This window comes from Hirundo rustica, chromosome 8 (genome assembly GCF_015227805.2).
Source record: "Hirundo rustica isolate bHirRus1 chromosome 8, bHirRus1.pri.v3, whole genome shotgun sequence".
In the NCBI taxonomy this organism is placed as follows: domain Eukaryota; kingdom Metazoa; phylum Chordata; class Aves; order Passeriformes; family Hirundinidae; genus Hirundo; species Hirundo rustica.
In genome coordinates, this window is record NC_053457.1 from 7,729,865 (window position 1) to 7,747,426 (window position 17,562).

At 38.6% G+C, this 17,562-nt stretch overlaps 1 protein-coding gene across 15 annotated transcripts in view; it reads left to right on the forward strand.

Moving 5' to 3' along the window:
- Nucleotides 1–17,103, forward strand: part of CCSER2 (coiled-coil serine rich protein 2) — a 62,273-nt gene extending 45,170 nt beyond the window's left edge. For 6 of the 15 annotated variants that reach the window (XM_040070632.2, XM_040070627.2, XM_040070633.2 and 3 more), the window contains one exon: nt 11,847–17,103. In XM_040070632.2, the coding sequence (XP_039926566.1) occupies nt 11,847–12,668 (822 nt within the window). In that variant the 3' untranslated portion in view covers nt 12,669–17,103. Of the gene's footprint in view, nt 1–3,511; nt 3,597–8,095; nt 8,136–11,846 lie in introns of all 15 variants that reach the window. The other 9 variants (XM_040070640.2, XM_040070639.1, XM_040070641.1 and 6 more) reach the window with 4 other exon arrangements.
- The last annotated feature ends 459 nt before the right edge of the window (nt 17,104–17,562 follow it).

Consider the following 17,562-nt stretch of genomic DNA (forward strand, 5'->3'; position numbering starts at 1 on the left):
TATGAATTAAAATCTTGGCTGTATTTGCATTTGTTTCTGCAACAGAAAAGACTTTTTAAAGCAGTAGCAGTTTTGCATGTTGGTGAATCCTTGGGAAAAGAACTGGAATATCTGGCTGTTGGGCTAAAATTACCGTGTGGCAATAGCTTAGAAATATTTCACCTCTGCTTTTCTGGCAGAAGCAATTGCTTTTGTTCATATGATTTCTTCTTCTAAGGTTGAAGTCTGCTTATAACTAACAATGGAAAACTCTGGCCTTACTCTTCATAGTAGCATTTAAAAGAAGAAACAGCCACCAGGTTTTCCCAGTGCAGTTAGACTCAGAACTTCATAAAGCATTTAGTACAACATAAAGCCATAGTACAATTCATCAGGCTCTCAGAAGAGCATTTGTCCTTCTGGTTTGTAGGCTGCTTTATCTCAGTTGCTCTTATTTTTCCACTCCTGAATCTCATGTAATTTTAAAATTCTTATTCACTTCTCTTTGGGGATGCCTTTGCTATTTCACAAATCCAGTGTCTGGAAAATAAGAGGAATGGGATCCAAGAGTACGTGCTGGATGCACGTACTGTGGGGAGGAACTGTTCAAACTGCTGTCTATCATTAAAGTCTTAGTGGAGAAAGTTGATTCAGAACCCAGAAGAATCCCATCAGATATTTTTTGTTTGGGTTTGATTTTTCTTAATAGAAGCTGAGGTAAGTCATGTTCTCATCTTTTAATTCTAGAATTCCTTGCTTATGGGTTTTATAGGCATTGTAATAAATAAGTGGTGATTCAGGTTTTTCTTCTTTCTCACTTTTAGTAGCAAACTGCCACATTATCTGTGCATTTTGAATATGTACCATCACCTTAGGAGATGTGTTTATTAGTGTGCTCCTTTTTTCCTGCTCTTTGGATTTCTTGGGAACATCAGTGCACATATGAGTCGCAGGAGGTGAATATGAGTCGGTGTTTAAAGGAGAAAGCTTGGTAACTTTGCTGGAGTTTTGTACAAGAATTACTATGAAAAGAAAATTAATCTTTTTGAAATCTATATGTGCAGATACTTAAATCTTAATGTGCTATATCAATGGGATTGATACATACTTTGTAATTTTTATAATCAGTTTAAGTCATAACACTCATCTTAATAAAATCCCAGTGCTGTATCTGCTGATCCTTACTTTTTCAACTGATGTTGATTTTAATTACCTTATTTGATGTAAAATCAAACAACCCTTTTTTGGGGTATTTTTTTAGAAAAAACTTTATTTATTTATTCATTTGTTACAAAATAGAAGTCTGGCATTATTTGAAACTTAACTATATGGAGCAATGTCAACAGCAGCATTAGGGAGAAGAGGATTAAAATATGCCTGGAGACCAGTTCAGTTCATGAGGCAAAAGATTCAAGGAAGTTACTTACACTTTCCTCATTCACCTCTCCAGTCAGAGCAATGATAAAGTAGCGTGAAGAATGATTGAGAAGACTGTACTTTAATGCTGTGCTTTGAAGTGCTAATAGGGATGCTTAAAAATTTCTGGAACCTATCAAGACACGTAAATACTTCATTGCCTTTACAAGAGTGTCTTAACTGTTAGGTAGCTCAGATGGCTTGTGCTTCTCTTAATCTCTCTTTTCAGAGGGTAAAATGGAGAGGATAGAAAATTTTCACCTCCCTTCTTAAATGTGTTAAAAAATTCAAAGAAGTCTGGAAAAAGCCCATTGCCAACTCAGATGAGTCTGTGCAGAATCAGGCTTGTGCCTGGTGATAATGTGCTTTCTACTCTGTGGAGATTCAGTTGCGTTTAGAGAACAGAAAGAGTTTTTCTTGGTGTTCCAGTACGCTGATACAATTTTGGAGGAAATGTGAACAAACCTGTAAAATGTAATGTTCTTTTGTACCGCGCTATGAAAATCCAAAGCGTTTATTTTCTCATCAGTCATAAATCATGTTCCCAGGACTATTTATGTATTTAATGTATGTACCTATTCAGCTGAGGCAGCACATTATATTGTTTTATCACATTGCTTGACTGAAGCTAGTACTCTTCCAGTACTTTCATGCAGCAGTCTAAAAATCGTGTTTTAATGACACCCCTGATGGAGGCCTGTAAGAACACATTAGGTAATCAACACCTCCATCTAGAGATAATCAAACTGAAGAACTTTTTTCATTTTTCCCCTTAGATTTTGCTGCAATAATTGTTTCATCTCAGCTTCTGAAGACCAGTAAAGGAGTCTTGTCAGGCTTTTTTCTTTATTTCCTGTTCTAGATGAAAAGTGTTCTGACTAGCAGATTCTAAAATTGCTTAAGTGCATGTGTTAAGTTTCATTTTAGCAGTACTGAAACCTGGAATAGTGCTGGCTATAATCTGATTAGGTAAGGATAACTGGAAGATCAGGATAGTGTTTAAAACTCTCCTAAGACAAATAAAAGCAGAATATTTATTTATAGAAACAATATGATGTTTAACATGGCTTTAAAAGAAGCATGGAAGTCAAATACTTTATTATTTACAGCCATGGCAGTATGGTCTGCAGCAGAGAATCTGGAGAGGAGGGGCAAACTGGGTTCTTGTTTTCTGTCATGCAGGTGCTGTTCAGATACCTTCAGCCTGCTGGCTCACAGAGGAGCCACAGTTAGTTGCTGTGGGTCAGGAGGCAGTGGGGCAGTCATTATTGTAGTACCTGTGTTCCAGGGCTTGGAAAAGCAGTTTTCAGCCACTGTAAATAGCAGAGGAATTGTAAATACTTAAACCTGTCCTGCTGAAATAGGAAATCAGCATTGTGTTGTTTAAATGGGAAGTTGCAGCTTGGATTTGCAAAGGTAAGGATGTGGGGAAAAAGAAAAAGTAATAAGAAAATTACTTCTCCTTGTTTTGAGAATGTAGCAACCACAGTGTGTCACACTTGTGGTTATTTGAGAGCTCTGACAGGCAAACCCTGTACTTCATGGATCTGCACAGTTCCCTAATCCTTTTCAAGCTCCAAAACAACATGCAAGGAAAACAGTTCTTTGTCACCTCTTCCACAGTAAATAATGCTGATGAAATTGGAGTATTGAGTCATCTAAAGCACCAGGTCTTGCTGGAAAATCTGTTTCTATGCGTTAGAAATTTTTGTTGTTGACTAAAGTTGATTGGTTTTCCAGCAGGTTAGAACTAAGCAAGCTACTACTTGGTGAGGTATTTCTAAAATACTTCTGAAAGGTGTATAAATATAATTTTATCATGTATTTTTAGTCACAATAAGCTCAGTTTCTGTACTCTTCCCCTAAAACTATCTTGGACAGAAATGTGTACATATATATTGAACAAAAATGGAGGTATTTTGTAAGATTTCTGACTAGTTTAGGGCATCTGGGCTTTGGTAGCGTGTAACATTCGCTTTTACAAAGTAGAACAACTGGAGATACAATGATACCTTTCTGGGGGAAAAAGAAAAAGAATGGTGTGGCTTTTTGGTGTCTTTGTTTTTCCCTGTTCTCTTTTTTTATTATACTTCTCCCCCTCTCTCTTTCTGCACAGGGTGGGTATTCTGCTCCCTCCTTCTCTCCCTGGCAGGGCTCATTCCAGGGCATCCCTCGGAGTGTTCCACCGCACCGCAGACAGAGTGAGTCTGTACCTCTCACTCATCTCCCTCACCGTGTTCCAGTAGAAGCTTCCCCTTTGCACGCACTGTTCATCTCGTAGTCTCCTCCTCTCTCAGGCAGATCTCCAGGCATACACGATAGTCTGTGGCTAACAAACCGCTTCCTCCGGCCAGCCTACGAGCCGCTACGACTTCTAGTTCTATAACAGTTATTAAATGCCAGTAGACCTCAGCAGTTCTTCAGGCAAACCCGAGTAGGCCCTCGTTTCCAGTCTTGTCTTAACATCAGTCTTGCTTGCTGCATTTCCCTGTTTTCCATGGCTGTGATGCACTCTCCTGTCCGTGTGTGTGTTCCGTTTGCTCACGCGTCCGCACGCGCGTCTGTATTCACGTGAATGCGTCGTGGTTGTACGCAAAAGTGTCGGTGGGAAAGTGTCACTTGCCTTGTCTCTCACATGAAGTTTTAACTTTTCGGAGTGGCTTCCCTCAAACTAATTTTTCCCCCCCTGCCGTCTCTCGGTATTTGTTGTAAAAAGGCTTCTCTTACATTGAAGTGGCTGTTGCACAACTTGCATGATTTATTAACGTTCCCTTATGTGCTAGCTACAATGTGGGCTGATGTAAGATGCATTTGTTCACTTGGCTTGGATCTGCAAAACAAAAGACAATTGCTGATTTTAAAACTGTGTGCTTACGTAGACATAGAGAAATGGTAAGTCTTCTTTTGTGCTTTGGTATTGCATTTTGAACAGATAAGTGTTTGAAGAAATATAACTACGTCATAATGCTAAAGTTATATTTTTTAAATGTACTGTAATTTGCAAATTACAGTGTTTGCCTAGCAAAGCTCAAGAGTGTATTTGGACAAGAAATAAAGGAAAAGTCAAATTACGGAAACAAAGTAATTCCAGGGCCAGTGGAGATCTGAAGAGTAAGCTGCACCTTGGAAAACTAAGCTTGCATATATTTCACACTGCAATGATCTTTGCTTATATCAATCACCAGAAAACAATCTAGTATTTTGTAAACTGTGCTTCAAATACTCTCTTGATGTTTCTGTGACAACGTTCATGTAAACAACTCATCAGGAATGCACAGCCTGTTTCATGGGCTTTTCTCTGTGCAATATGGGGTGTGCTTCATTTTTCTGTGGTGTTTGATGTGGGACTCTTTGTGTGTAAGGAACGTAGAACCCCAGAATCTGATGATTGTGCCTTCTGTTGCTGAGTGGAGGGACCAGCAGTAGCACAGCCTGGGTGATTCCCTGTCCTATCAACAGAGACTGACTCAAGGAGATCAGTTTTACACCTGAGGATCGTATTAATGTTAGGATTTTGGGGCTTGGTGACTGGAGAGTCAGAATGGGAGGACAGTGTCCCAGCTGCCATGTGAGCCTCTGGTGTCACATCATTCACAGTGGCTGCCCAGCTGAGGAAGAAAACTTCATTTGCTAATCCTGCTGGTTTTCTGAGCCTCCACCCCATCCTTCCACTAACAAGGGTGCCCTCTTCTTTGGGATTTCATAGTACACTTTTATTACTAAAGCAGGTTGGATTTTTTAGTGTGCATCTTATATATTGCATGCAGTGAATTGCTAGTAAAGGAAGTAAATGAAAACGGAAATGGGTCCTTGACTAGTTAACCTGAACTATAACTAATGTATTGTTTATGAAAGTAAGTTTCCACTAGTGGAGTATTCCTAGCTTTTTTTCTTTAAGGCTTAGGTTTACTCTATAGAGCAATACCAGGAATAAAAATATATTATAAATTAGGAGGTTCCTTCGACATTTTAATGAAATTCATGAAAAATCAATGATTTATCACTATGTGAACAGTTCTGTAAAGCAGAACATTACTGGAACGGTCGCTAGTATCCTTCTTTCCCGCTTGGTTCAGTGGTCTCAATGTTCAGGTTTTTGAGCCAGATATGGGGTTTAAAGGTAAATGGTGAGCTGGGCATCACTGGGTGTAGGACAGCCTGAAACACTAATGTCAGTGTTCTTTGCAAGAATACAGAGAAGATGATGGAAACATGAAGTAGTCTCAGGTTTTGTCTGGTTGTGTTTTCTGTATAGACTTGGAAGGCAGGCACTTCTTTCCTAACTTCTGGATCCTGAACCTAAAATATCGTCTCTGCATGTGAATTCTGCAGCTTTCTTCACTGTGCTGTTGATAGCTGATGGATACATAGATCACTTACAGGCATTGTAGATTATAAAGATGTAAATCTGTAAACTGTTCATATTACAGTGTTAAACAACTAAAAATCATTTCCCTCCTGCTGTACAGGACAGGAAATATATCCCTGCTAGGTAATATTACACTAGTGTAGGTTTATGGTTCTTTCTGAGCACCAGTCACAATGTCAGCACACCTGCTGCTGAACTTGCCTTAGCGTATCACTGCACTGAAACACACTTCAGCATCGGATGTATGTTTTTCACTTTTAATGACAACTAATTTTTAATACTTCCACTTTTATTAATTTCCATGTTTTTTCACCAGCCTTGGAAACAATTCAGCACTTTGCATTTCATAAACACTTTGATAACCATACATTAATTTTTGTCATTTTATATGGAATGAAAACCATAAAATTTTGTTCCTGTAATTCCCATGTGTCTCGAACTAAACTCCTGTGTAATGGTCATTTATTTTTCTTTTGGTTATAGGATATATTCTGATGACATTTCAAACTTTGGTCAATACAGTTAAACCTTTTCCATTTGTGTTCTAAAGCTTTAATGATGCGGCTCTAGAAACAAACATTTAGAATACACATTAGTAAGGAGGCAATCATGAATTTGTGTTGTAATACAAGAATACTACACCACCTTCTCTAGGCCCCTTACCCCAAGTGCTTCTCCACACCAGAATGCTGATCCAAACTGCCTTGTTATTCGAGCATTGCAGTTGTTATATCTCCGCTTAATCTGCACATCCTGGAAGAAGTGTTTAGACTTTTTGCAGGTATTAGAGACAGAGATAATCCAAGCAATTCTAGCAGCTGACACACAGCTTGTTATCGCCAGGAAGAAAGCTGCTCTATGGCCAATAAACTGTAAATCAGATCCAGGCTGTGCTTTTTCATGCATTTTCTTTTCAACAAAGACACGTTGCTCAGCGCTGAAATGTTTCCGAAGCTTTGTTGACCGATACAGCCTTGTAGGGTGTGCGAAGTGTTTGTGTTAGCAGAACCAAGTGGTGCCAGAGCATTAGCTGGGAAGTTCTGTGTCAAATCATTAAAAACATCCTGGATTCATTACATTACTGCCTTTTTAATGTAATTTTTGCTCCAAGACTGTTCAGCTATATGAAGAAGAGTCTTTTAGGAAAAACTCCCTTCCTCCCAACTTCAGTACTTGCTAAGTCAACTACAAGAGAAGTGTCTCTTGTACCTAACTAAATCTGTGTTTGCAAAACCCCCCTTAATTTTGTATATGGTCACATTTATCTGCTTGATGCACATATATCTATATTTGCAGATAAAGTACCTGCCTTAATGTAGTTAACATATTACTTGAAGTAGTTTTTTATTGCAATAATAAAATTTCCCAAGCTGGGGTTTCTGTACAGACTCTGCAGGAAAAAAAATAATGCTTTGCCACATTACCAATTATTTTATCAGCCTTAATGGCTGTGGTGAATGGTGCTTTAAAAGAAAAAAAAGTTGTTTTGTGTCATTATTTGAAATAATTCTCCATACTGCAGAATCCTACATTTTAAGGCTGAAATATGGATATAACACTGCTGGATCAAAGGGAAAGGAAAAAAAAAGCTCAAAAAGAAGGTATTAGCAAATGCTAGAGATTTAAGATGTGAAATGTTGATGTTTTCCAGAGGTGGAAAATGAGAGCTGTCTGGTGCAGCCTTTCAGCAGGGCTGTGTCTGCACAGGCCATGGTTTGAAATGACAGCTTATCCTGGGCCAAGGCAGTGAGAGGAGGGATGGCAGAACTGATGAGGAAACAAAAGAATTACCTAGCAGGGTTTGTGATCTTTCCCTTCCACCCTTTTCCAAAAAGAACCTGTGGTACTTGTCTCCTCCAGCTTGGGAGTGAGTAGCTAGGAAGATGAGGTATTAAAAATATGGGCAATATCATCCAAGGATGGAATGCTGTGCCTTTAATGACCTTGCTGTTCAGGGTTAGATATTGAACATACATATGCATGGATGCAAAGTTTTTTCTTTTATACAGTTGTAATAATACACACAAATTTTATTTGCAGTATTTGCAATGTAAGAGATTAACTGCTAAAAACCTTGAAGTTGTAAGAGCGAAGGTGTTCCATGCAGGTCTTGCTCTGTGGAAATGTTTTTGTACTGCATTACCTAAATACTGTTGCTACCTTTGTTTCTTGAAGGAGGACTGAAAACCAGTGGGGGACATGGTAATTGCAATTGAAATGGTGAAAAGTTGCAGTTCTGTCGTGGCAATTGCTCACTGTTTTGTCTTGGTCCTCTGACATCATTGTCCTTGTCTTTTTCTTGTCTCTGCTTTCCATTATGCCATTGGCAAGGAGTTGAGAAGTTAGTCCATTACTTCTGTGATAAAGCGTGGTACAGTACAACTTCAGATTTATTCCCATCTCCCCCTCACGCGTTTTCACTGTTGGGTTTTTTCTTTGCCCTATGCATGATGCATGTCTGTGGGAGATGTGCATGCAGTTCTTGGATTTTCCATTGCATCGCTTCCCTCCTTCCTCAAGATACTGCAGGGAGAAAATGCCTTTATTTCATTCCACAGAGGTATTGTAAAGGGAATCGAGATGGGGATCAAGATAACCAAAGCAAAACTGAAGGGAATTTTCAGCTAATTAATGAATAGCACTGTAATGACCACATTTTTAACTTCTTTAGCAGTCCATTTAACTTCTTTAACAGTAGAACATGATGTTTCAGTTTTTCAGCACAAAGCTAATACAACCTCAGTAGTTCGGTAACTGTGCAATAGTGGTAATCCTTGTCGTGGATACAGTCTTTCTCTGGATGATGTAACAGCCAGTTTTACTTGAGCAAAATAATAGAAAAATCTCTTAGGCTGATGAAGTAGGGAGTGAATTGAGTAATTTTGATGATAGTGCATCAATGTTTGTAAGGCTTTGAAGGTCTTGCCAGTACGGAAAAATCTGTTTCTTTGTACAGAAAGGAGCATAAAGCACTTTGTCTAATGTACTTCTAATCTGAGGAGAACTAAGGGTCTTCAGTTACATTGTACTTGAAATGCTTGAGTCCACCTCTGCATTTTAGGAGCATCCCAAAGGAGTGCAGGTGTTTGTCTACCTGCACATTTTCTTTATGGGACATAAATAGCCTGGATAGCGTGGCAGTCTATTCCAAATCATGGTCTGTCCCACCCCAGAAATATTACCAGAAGTTCACTCAAAACAAAGCAGATGAAACCCTTTTTTTTAGGACTGGTGTGAGATAAAATACTATGTCTGGAAGGCAGAATGTTTCTTTATTTCTCCTCCATGTGATGGAATTCACCAAGTACTTCAGTCCTTCAGCTGGCTCATTGTTTTTACCAGTAACATGGTCAGAATTTCAAAGACTTCCTTTGTATTTAGTACAAAGATATGAGCTGCGAGTGACAATAATGCAGTTGTCAGGGTTGGATACCTTGGGAACTGTTACTTGTATATTTTGCAAGTGGCATTTTGCTGCTTTTAGTGTCATTTTGAATGTTAATGTATGTAGAAATTTGACGGTATTAAAATCTGTCATTGTGATAATGGACAGATCTTGGGTAGAAATACACAATTAGAAAGCAGTACAGTATTTAAAACAACTGGGCAAAGATGATACCAGAGCTTTAGTGTCCTTATAATTCTGAGCACGTAGCCATTTTCTACCTTAGTATCTCTAACTTTCTGGGTAATAAGCTGCTGAAACCTTTTAAGGTTATTAAGGATAATGAGAAAAACATGTATTTGGCTATTTTTATATGTAAAATGCAAAGCTGCCCAAAGGGAAGAGCTCAAATACTACCTAGCCTTTGTCCAAAGAATTCTAAATAGCATTATTGAAACCTTGAGGGCTTTGTTGTACTTCAGACGTATTTGCGTTTAATTCAACTTTCCATACAAATTTAATTTCTTCTGTAACTTACAATTTTTGAATTTTGTTGATTAGTATTGCTAGAATTAGTTGATATTAGGTTAGAATTTTTATTGATTAGATTGGATATTTATCTGTGTTTTTGAAGACTAACATTTAAAAACTCTTCCTAACTGAGGGAGAAAAATTTTCTGACAGTTATTTTTCCACATTTGACACAAGGTGTCAAATTGACACAATACTGTGGGCTATAAATGTTTTAATGTTTTTAACTTCCAAGTGGGATTAGAAAATAAGATTTATTTGTTGTAGTATTTGCATGGGAATTGAGTAAATACGGCTTTGGTTTCTGCATTCATTATTGGCAGTTTTGGTTTTGCAGGTGAGGTCTCAAATCAGTAAATCATTTTGGCTAACATCTGCCTGTCAACTCCTAGACTGGAAGGATGATAACCTCTGTAACCCAAACATAAACACTGGAAAATGGAAAAAATAACTGGAGGACTACTTTTATTTAAATTGTAACTCTCTCAGTGTATGGAATTATTCCTTGTGTGGAGCATTTCCTTCCTGTAGGATTGTATGGTTAAGAAGGATTCACAAAGTTAAGATAGTTTCGGGTAACATAAGGAATAATATTTTGGTACTTGTTTGACACCCTTTTGGAGGCTTCTTTGCCTTTTTTAAAAATCTTTTCCCTCCTTCTGAAACAATCATGTTCTGACCGCTCAGGATATTTGCCTTACATGTCTGTCACTGATAGCTGATGTCACTAGTCTAGATTTTGCCTTTCCTTACGAGACACCTGTTACATTCTAAAGGGAGAAACTGCTCATAAATAACAAATAGAATGAGAAACCTTGATTCTCCTCTTATTAACCATTCTTTTCTTTTTTTTTCTTGATGAGGAATTTTGAGGATTCAGTTTTCAGTAGTAATCCTGCTAGGGAAAAGATGAAATGCCTAAAGAGTCCTGAGATGGGCTATGGCCCTAAAAGTGTAACAGGAATCTGGCTTGCACAGCTATCATTGCATTCTTCCTGCTGGTCAAAGAAGAGGTAAAAAGACCAATAATGGGTTTTTTCTTTAGAACTTGTGAATAATTCAGGAGAGTGACAAAAATGACACTTTTAGTCAAATCTTTCAAAAACAACCATTGCTTCTTTTTTATTTATTTCACTACTAAACAGAATAAGACTGTTTACTGTGTACATGCACCCTGTCAACTGGTAAGAATCCCAGTAGTTGAGTGATGACTAGTTGGTAGGAGTTCAGTTCCCCTCCTATGTAAAGAAAATGGGAAAAATAATCCAAACCTGCTAAAACTGTGGTTTAGGTTTTAATAGATTTTGGGTTTTGCCACGAATTGCAGAATTTTTTAGTCATGCTTCCAAGATCTGTATCCAAGTTGCCGGTCTAGGATGTATTGTGAAGCTAGTGCGCCATTAATCTTTTAAGTCTCTTTACAGGGGAGAGCAAAGAGAATAGAAATTACCCAGAAGAGGTACTGGCAATTCTCTTGTCTGATGCGTGTCTGATTAGATTGTATCTTCTGATAAAATGTAAAATCTTCTACAGTTCTCTTTATCCCATGGTTATCAGTGTGGTAGAGTGTGGTCTCTACTTTCACATGTACTCTGTTTCTTTATCAGCCCTTTTAAGATCACTCCAAGGTAAAACAGTTACCTAAGCTTAGTCAGTAGCCAGTTTTTCTGGCCTCAGTAAGGCAAGGGAACGGCCTGTAAGTTCATGTGGTCCGTCCAACTCCTTTCCTGCCTGTGCAGTAGAAGGGTTGGGATCGCTGAGGTCGGTATGCAGTGAGCAGAAATGAAAGCTGGACGCAGCTGTTGCGTTGGGTTAAGCACTTCATTAGAATTGATCTGCACCGATGTTAACTCCTGCCCTGTCCTGCAGATTTGGGTGAAACCATCAGCCATGCCTTCTTCATGTTTCCTTTTTAAGCCGATCTGTTTCTTTTTTGTCTTTATGTTGTTGTTTATTTCAGTGCTGGTATATTTTTTTTCCACTTCAGTTACGAGTTCCATTTGTGCGCATCCCATGACCCATCCCGTTTTGCCAAAGTCAAAGTTTTGATTTAAAAACCCAGATATACAGCCCTTATCAAGCATCCAGTCAGCTCACCTTGGATTCTGAGTGTATCTGGGTGTCTTCTCTGCCTAATATATTCTTGTATTATGTTCTCTTCAACAGCCTCAAGTACTACAGCCTTCCAGCAGCCTTCCCAATTCCACAGACCTCGCCCAGGGAAAACTAATAAAAACTCCACATATCGAGGCCCACAGTGAATATCCTAAACCAGATCTGCATGACAATGGAAATCATCAGAATCCAAATGCTGCAAATGTCTCTCTCCCAAATAACCTGAGTGACGTAAACTCTTTAGCGAGCATACAATTAAACACAAAAGATGAAAATACATCATATCTGGACAATTTGAAAAACAAAAACACTGAAGACCCTGGCAAGGTGGCTGGTAATAAGAAAGGTACACTGCCACCTCGTTCCCACTTTCAGAGCTCTGCACGAGCCGATGCTCCAGAGGTGCAGACTGGATTACCTGTGAAAGGTCAACCCCCATTCACAAACCAGGCTTCTCAGCCAAAGACTTCGAGAATCGCGAAACCCCCAACTGCTTTAGTGCCTCCTACCATGGCCGTTCCCATACGATCTGCAGATAATTCCGCTGCTTCCAAGGAATGTGAGCTTCTACCACTGAGTAGTTCGACTCAGCCACAGCCAACATCTGGGCAGGATAACTTAAAGGGTAAACAGAGTCAGAAAGTGTCTAAACTTCGCCCACCAACTACGTCCTTTGTTAAACCCAAGCAAGTGAGCAGTCAGAAATCCACACCAGTACCTCCAGAGCCTCAGAACACTTCCCTAAAGTCTAACATCCCAAGGCCACCAGTCCAGAGAAAGGAAAACGTGCAGATGCACTCTTCTGGTTTGCATTCTGGGGACAGCATGCCCTCCGGTCGGCATTCCCGCCTCCCGAAACCAAAGACGCACTGAGGCTGTTCGCACATCTCACCGCACGATGCCACGCCGTTACGCACTCCCCGTGTTGTGACTGCCTTGGAGCCTGCTGTACCTGCCCCTGCAAATCCTGAGTCACTGTTCCAAATTGCATCTTCTTTAGGGTTTGCGTTGTCCAGCCTGCCGTGTTCTGAGGCTGTTACGAGCTGTGCAGTTTCTCGAGAGTGCTTTATTTTATCGTCGGTCTCTAATAAAGATGGTATTGCAATCTTAGTAATTAAGCAAATACTGAAGTCTATGGTGACCACAAATGCCAGAATGCTGCACTATTTATTTCAGGATGGCAGAAATAATTCCTTACCTCTGTTTGAGTCATTAGACAATGAAATTGCTGTTCTGTCTAACTTCTTGGTTCTGAGTACTCGATAGGTCAGAGTGGTAGAAAATTAGACTGACTAGCAGATGTTTTATTGGCCATAATTCTGACTCTGTATTCCAGAGGCCTATGCAAAAATCCTTGTATTTATCATTCTCTCAAGACTGACATATTTAATGTTATTTAATCTGATGGGTTGGGTGGGTTGTGTTGTTTTGTTTTGCTGTAATCTGAAGTTGCTCCGTTCTTTATTTATCCTGTTTTCACTGTTCACAGACGTTAGGCAGTTTTCACAGGGTGAAACGCATCTTCTTGCTTAAACATCCTCATTTGTTAAATGATTGTGGTATGTTTTTGTTGTGTTGAATAGACACATTACCGGGTAGGTTCTTGAAATGCAGTGCTAAGGATGTTTGTCCAAACCTTCCAGTGCAGGCTCTTAGGAATTGGTAAGTAGGGAGCCTCTGGGAATAAGGGGTCCAGAACACCCATGTTGAGGTTGCACAACATGCATTTTAATTAATATTTTAAACTTTTATTGTTCTGCTTGTATTTATTGATTTCTGTTTAATATTGAAAGGCTCTGAAGTACCTGACTTGAAATTTTGCACAAACTTTGCCATATGTGTAAGAATTTGAAACTATGTTACAGAATAAAACTTATATTAAAAATACAACTATTTTTTAAAAAGGAAAAAAAATTAACCCCACTTATTTGCTTTGAGCAATCCTATTATGTCTTAATCCAGAGCTGGTACTCTTAAGAGTTTTTCAAAGATGTGGTTTTTGGGGTGGTTTTTGTTTGTTTGTTTGATTGTGGGGTTTGTTTTTGTTTTTTGTTTTTGTAATTTCTGAAGAAGTGCATGATAACTGGTAAGGAGCTTTTTGGGGAAATTAAGCATTAAAAAAAAAAAAATCTACATATTTGTGCTGTCTAGGGGAAGTATTTTTTCCGAAAGTAGTCTTGGTGCACTCTGGGACCATGACACAAATGATGCGGGTTTCATGTGCGCATATCCAGTGAGAAAGCTTTCCAGAAATTTGGTGTTACGTCCCGTCTCCAATTCTTCCCGTCTTTCCTGTGACTCTTTGGATCTTATTAATTGGGTTCTTCTTTTCCTGTTCTCGAGTTGGTTTTAAAATCAGCAGCAGAAGGCTGTTGCAACAACTTGGCTGAGAATCTTTTCCTGAAGACCACATAATCCCAGGCAAATGCAACATAGTGTTAGTTTGTTCTAGGCTCTGGCTGTAGGACATTGACATATTACAGTATTTTCTTTGAGAGAATTAAAGTGAGTACATGTAGACATTTCATAAATGAATTCAATATTCAGCTTCTATAATCTAAGCCCTTTAACTGGGGGTATCCTGATGGATACCTCAACTGGGTGAAGGAAAAAAAGAGTCATTTCACCTGAGTTTTCAGTACATAGTTGATATTCAAGAATTTTTTTGGATTTCTCACACTTTAATTTTATTTAACTGACGATGAAGTGGAAAAATTAAAAGCTTGGGTGGGGAGAAAATGGGTAGGGGGAGATTCTTTTTCAGAACTACTTACATCAGTCTGAAATAAGGGACCTGCAGGACTTTCTGTGAACTGAGGCGATGACAATGTAAGCAAGACATAACATGACAAATAATGTTAATTGTTGGTATAGGATCAGAAACTTAAGATTGCATTAACAATTACGCTCCGGTAATAATTTATTTCCATAAAAAACATTGAATTAGTGGTACATAGTATACATATTAACTTAAATAAAAATAAAAAATAAATAAAACTCACTTTTTATTTTCCCCAGAACTAGCTCCTGGCAGCTAACTGTGTTTCTCAGGAGTTTAAAGACTGCTGAGGGAATGATCAGGTTCCTCATTAATTTTCCGGTCCATATAGATTTCTATGGAAGGTGTGTTTTTTAAGTTTACTTTCCTTGAAGAGGAGCTCATTTTATCATTAGTTGTATATGATTTTGTGTAAAAATAGAATTTTCACCTAATGCTGTTGGCAGAAATTCATCAGCTTCTGCTTCTTATTCTGGAGGTGTCGCCAACCTGATTTAGTGATGTTTCAATTTTTATGTTTACATTTAAAAGTATAGATATCTACACCTTTATTCGTATCTGCACCTTTACTGAAAATTAAGGAGATGATCAAAGCAAACGAAGCCAAGGATATTGAGATGACCAAGGTTCTTATTCAAAAGACAGTTTGTAATTTTTCTTTCCAGAAGAGAGTGTTATATTTATATGGGTGTGTATATATGTATTAAAGGAACGTAAATAGATTATAGTCCTTTTTTATAGCGTTTCCCCATTTTGTTCTGGCAGATTAGTGAGACACTGAGCTGGAGCCAGCAGGATTTGCTCATGGATGAGACAGATGCAAGCCTGGCTTGTGTTTGTGTTCAGCTGCTAACCTCGCATCCCTCTAAGGCACCTGCATGTTTGGGCTCTTCAGACTTTACCAGGGAAGGCTCTGTTGCACGTATAGTAAGTCCAGAGTATGGCAAAGCCTGCCAGGAGACGGGCAGCTGGGAGAGAAGTGGTGAAGTGAGGTTTGAAACTCACCTCGGTGGAAGATGGGGTTTGGGGAGTGATGGATGAGAGGGCACTGACAGTGCTTGTCCAGTGGGATTAAGTGAGTATTTTCAGGTATCATATCTACCTTATGGAAGGTGCAGATACATCATCAGTACTGGTGCAGATTGTCCAAAATGTGTAAGTATTTGATATCTTCAGGGGTCTTTTTTTAGGTTTATAAAACTGATTTATTGCCATTTTTTGGTTGTTGTTTTGATTTCTCATTCTTTTGTGCAATATTCACAAAAGTATTAATCTACTGTTCAGTATGTGCGTACAGAGGCAATTGCGCATTTTAACAAGTGAATAAACACAAAAGAAGAGACCAGAATTGCACTTTAAATGAGCTTTATTGCTTGGAGTTGTGCCTAAAATAATCTAGATGCCTCCTGCTGTGTGTGGCTTTTGTTTGAAACAAATTTCCCCGGTAGTGTTGCTGTTTCCAAGGTATTCTCACATCACTTTCACAGGATCGATATGCACTCTAGCATGGTTAAAAGTATTCATAAAGTGTACTGAGTTTTTGTTGTGCAATGACTTTAATTTAACCGTGGAATTCTAACACTGATGATACAGCCAGATCATTATTACCTTTCCCTTCCCTGGAGCTAGCACTTCCTACTGCCAATCAAAGCCAGTGGTAAAATTTCCCTAGGACTAGCATAGCTCTTAAAGAATAATGATCCCAGAATACGGTTTTGAGAAAAGAAGTGCAATATTATCTCTCCAACTTTCTCGAAATAATTACGAAGGCCCTGAAAATCCAAAATGACGCAGTTTTGATACAGTTCTGAAAAAAAAGCGGTTCCTCAACTTTCTATCTTGTAGCAGTGAGAGTAGGCAGAGCAAGTAGACTGCATCACAGGTCAGTACAGTTCATTTCATCCTTGATCCAAACACAGATTTGTTGTAACGATGCCTGAAAACTGAAAACCATTTGCGTGATTTCCTTTGTTTGCATGTCACAGCCATATGCACAGTCTAAAGCGTCATACTGGGGTAGGTTGCATGTTGTGGGGGGGAAATATTTCTGGTTTTGCACAGCACATAATCATCTTAATATCGACATTTTCTTGCCATAAAGAAATTCAAGAAATCAGTTCTTGAATTGGGCTTCCGTAGCTGTTCCTTATCTCGTTACAGAGGCTTTTTCTGAGCAGAGTGGATTTAATGTGACCCTGGTGGTAGGGCTCAGTATGGTCATCTTACAACTGTGCTGTCGAGGAAATTCAGTCACTGTTATGGTAAAGCTGCTCACTGCCTACTTAATTGTAAAAGCACCACCATAAAACCAACATAACTCCTGTGTAGCAAAATCTTCAATACAACACTAGCTAGAACAAGAGGTACCCTTACTATCCGCTTTGTTGTTTTTGGTTTTTTAACCCAGGCCAGAGTAAATACTGTATATTGGAATTTGCTTGTAAAGTTGATTAAAAAACCTGTATGTAAAAATTCTTTCCTCAATGTTGCTCTAGTGAATAAAAATAAAAGTCATAATTCTAATAAGTATATCTTTCTCTTGACTACTCACTTCTATCTTTCATTGAGTCATTGTACAAAATGTAGACAGAACTGTAGACATAAAATCTAGGGGGACAGGGACATTAGGCTTACACTTACAGTGGATTTTTTCCTTGGAATTGTCTTTCTCCAACAGAAATGGCAGGCTTTTAGCATGAGACTGTTATTAAAGGAAAAAAGAAAAGGAGAGAAAAAAAGACAGAAAAGCTAAACATTTTAATGTACTGATTGCAGATGAGCATGGACTGGCATAATTCGTTCTTAAAGGTATATTATGGCACCTGTAGTGCAGTTAGGAAGAGTATTTATTGCTTGTCTTCTGTATTTAAGAAGTTAAAATCATTATTGTAAGACACTTTGAGACAGTTATATCCCCACAAAGTCCAGATGAATACAACGTGTACAAATATGCAAGTCCTAGTTGTATGTCAGTATTTTGCATATGGT